We start from the raw sequence: 3,544 nt of genomic DNA, 5'->3' as shown, positions 1-3,544 counted from the left end.
AGAGGGTGGTAGGGGTGGTAGGGGCGGTAGAGGTGGTGGTGGTGGTAGAGGGGGTAGAGGGTAAGGGGTGGAAGGGGTGGTAAAGGGGGGGTAGGGAGTGGTCGGGGGGGAGGGTGGAAGTGGTAGAGGGGGCTGCGCAAGCAGAAAAGCGAGCGTAAGCGAGCATTTGATGCTTGTATATATAAGTTATTATATTCTTTTTTAGAACACTTTTCAATGAAAATTCTTGAAATATTAATAATTAAAGTTCATTGAAATAGGTTTACAGAGACGGGATATGTCTAGCGCATTTTCTATTTTCTCACATCACAGTATAGTAATCATAATATTTTATATCATACAACCACATAAATTACATTTTGTGCAATTTTCGTCTTATATGCGATTTTCTACATGGCGTAGACTTGGGCAGAAGAGGGACAGGGCGGGATGTGTGATCAAAGCGCAGTTGGCACACGGATAGGTAAGAGAGAACACTGCGTGCATAAGAAGAAAGAGAACCTTCAGGGCGGGGAATTATGATATGAGCAACGGAACAACGGGTAGTAGAACAAACAAAGTTAATGAAGAAAAGGAGGAACTATTAAAGGACGTATTTCAATAAGCACGCGGTGAAAACAAGAAGTGGGAAAATTAACGAAAGGGGGAGGAAAAAAATCACAAATCAATATCAAAATCGAAACACGCAAGCAGGCAAAAACCAAATCTGAATATGCCAACAGAATCAAAAAATAGGACACTTCCCATTCCCACAGCGGGTTTCAAATAACCCAAGAATATGATCAGTGCCACAATGAAGGAGAAGTGTAACAAACAATTTGGCAGCAGCAATTTAGCAGCAGACATGGGCAAAACGGAGATTTCCAATCCACCTGTCCGATCAAAAACAAGAAGTGGGACAAAATGAAAGAGCCATACACAGGTATAGATGGTTTTTAAATAATAAAAAAGGGGAGAAGAATCAATGGTCATGGTTCTCCAAGACAAAAAAGGAGACGGGCATGGAGATTTAGCGGAATTGGGTCATAGATTTTCGAAGGCAATTCTAATGAGAGTAGGGAAAGAGAATACAAGCGCAAAATAGGAGAAGAGGGTATTGGGGATATCATGAAACGTAGTAATAAGTGTAGAGCAAAAAGGGGACGAATCACAAGTCCGGAAAAGAGATAAATAGATAGATAGATAGATAGATAAGAGAGCTGATCGCTCTCAAACCTCCTCGTCTTTGATGCGGGCGCTTAGGCAACTAGGGCGGCCAACTAGGGCGGCCAACCAACGTTGTCATTTTGAAACTTAGGGACCGGTTTTCTTCTCGCGTTATTTGTAGTTTTGGATATTCGGGTTGCCCCTTGAATCATGCGCGGCTCTTCCATGTGGTTCGGATCCAGCTTTGCGGGAGCTATCGAGAAAAGGTTAGCGAAACAAAGTGTCAATAAAATCAAAACAATAAAGTATAGGTGTATATTCAGAGATGAATTCGACGATGTATTTCTGCAAGGGGAAATAAAAATAAAAGCAGGAAAGAAGGCTAGCATTAAACTAACCTCTCGCAACGGCGCTTTTCCAATCATTTGAGTTGGTGGCCTGATGCAGGCTGCTGGGTATATAAGTTGCGCTTGCCGAGCGCCAGAGATGGTCTGACGTATCCGATAAGAAATTGGTTGTCATGCGACCTGAGAAGATCGATGTTCGGCCGCGGTTGCGTTTTGATAATATAATCTCGTCAAACAGCGTAACTCGGGGATCTCTGGATGAAAGAGATGATTGTTCGCGCTCGCTGATAAACTCATTGAACCCTGCGAAGAAATGTTAGAATTATAGATTTAGACAACATCAGTCGTGGCTCTTGGCGAGGGGCAGGTTTGGATACTAATATATAATTGCGGGTGTCTTATGTCCAACATACCTTGCGTTTGTTGGAGTATAGTCATGTATTCCGCGTGCTCGTGTGGCAAGCTTTTGAGAAATGCATCCATGTTGAAAGTGTAACTCATACCGGCCTTTTTCTTGTCCCCCGTTGCAGGTCGGAGAAACTTCTTATATGTGTAGAGCAGACTTGCGAAGCACCGGACAAATGCGGCACGGACCTGTTCAGGATTGAACGCAGCTGGGCATACGAGGGTAATCTGGGATGCACAACGGGTATGGACAATTGTGCTACACGATGAGCATTTGTACATGCCTTCCTCGGCCTTTTCGTCACATATCGAACAAGGAGTCCTGTCATCCCATGGTTGTAGTTGTAGACAGTGTCCCTCTACCATCGTGGTACCAGCAGGGTTACGTAGTGGTTGTTGGGACGAGTTCGGCATGATAGTCGACGCTGCCACAGTGGATTGCGCATATATGGATGGTGCATAAACAGATGTCCCGTTGTCAGTATTGATAGTTGATATAGATAGGCTAGAGGTATGGCTGAGGAATGGAGCACTAGGTCGCCTGGGTATACTGGGCTTTCTGTCACCGAACGACGAACTTCTGCGGGAACCGGCATCGAAATGACCTGATCTCTTCTCCCGCAACGATGATTGGAGGGCAAATCCTGAATCGTTGCGAGATATAGGTGTAGGAGGCAAAGTGGGGAATTTATTTGAGGTCGGAGAAGAGCTGCCAGAAGCTTTTGGGGAGGGCGGAGTGCCAGCCTTCGATGTTGAGCTTGTTGTCGGGCGGTCATGCCCCCTAGAAAAGGCTACATCATTCCGAGCGTTTAAAAAGACATTAAAAATTGGTGAAGTTGGAGAGACGGAGGGATCCTGGCCGAACGCCGTAGAATTTACGCTCACGTATTTAGCGAGTTGAGTGGGCGGCGCCCTAGGTGAGAAAATCGATTGGTTTTCGCCAGGAAATGAGTCGAATGGATAAGTTTCAATTGCATAGGAAGGGGCTCCAGGGTGAACTCCGTATCTATTATGGAGAGGAGCAGCCATTTGAAGGAGGGATTGTAGCTTGCGACGATGATGGCGAGGTAAAGGAGTAGGTCTCGCCGTGCTTTCGATCTCATTTTGGTCGAGGTCTACAAGTACAAAGTCATCAGAAGGAAGCTCCGCCTTTTCGTACCTCCGCTCAATTCCCACAATATAGGGGCAAGGCGCTTCGAGTGCTTGGATAAGCCGGGCAGGTAGGATAGGGATAAAGACGCCTGTCCATTGAAATGGAAAGAGCAGATCAACGAGGGCTTTGCTTGCCAAGTGCAACATGGCAGCATGAGATGACAGGAGAATTATACGGGATTCAACAAGGATGTACTGCAGTTTAGTTAGGCAAGGAATTCAGGAAAGTTTGTGTTTAGAACAAGGCTTGACTATAAACTTACTTCGAACAAGATGATTATATTTGAGATTGAAAGCGAGCGGAAGAGTGCATACAAGTCGGTCTATGTTTCGGTCAGTCAAAGTCTTGAACCAAGTGGGATTTACCATGCCACATACATTTCGAGAACCAGGCAATTCATTGATCGCTTCCTTTCGGGCAAAAGACGCAATTCTCGCACTGCGATCTCAACTTGGGTCTTCGAAGAATAAGGGGCTAAAGGCTTCGGTGCAGA

At 45.4% G+C, this 3,544-nt stretch overlaps 1 protein-coding gene across 1 annotated transcript in view; it reads right to left on the bottom strand.

The window, feature by feature from the left end:
• Positions 1 to 1,259: 1,259 nt before the first annotated feature.
• The window catches only part of BDCG_00388 (dDENN domain-containing protein), a gene marked incomplete at both ends in the record, with an annotated part of 3,831 nt that continues 1,546 nt past the window's right edge, over positions 1,260 to 3,544 (bottom strand). Inside the window, 5 exons of the mRNA XM_045415901.1 lie at positions 1,260 to 1,399; positions 1,545 to 1,796; positions 1,907 to 3,245; positions 3,314 to 3,373; positions 3,429 to 3,489. Of these exons, the coding sequence (XP_045271741.1) occupies positions 1,260 to 1,399; positions 1,545 to 1,796; positions 1,907 to 3,245; positions 3,314 to 3,373; positions 3,429 to 3,489 (1,852 nt within the window). The remainder of the gene's footprint in view (positions 1,400 to 1,544; positions 1,797 to 1,906; positions 3,246 to 3,313; positions 3,374 to 3,428; positions 3,490 to 3,544) is intronic.

This window comes from Blastomyces dermatitidis (assembly GCF_000003525.1).
Source record: "Blastomyces dermatitidis ER-3 genomic scaffold supercont1.1, whole genome shotgun sequence".
Classification (NCBI taxonomy): Eukaryota; Fungi; Ascomycota; class Eurotiomycetes; order Onygenales; family Ajellomycetaceae; genus Blastomyces; species Blastomyces dermatitidis.
This window is presented reverse-complemented; position numbering and strand designations above follow the sequence as displayed.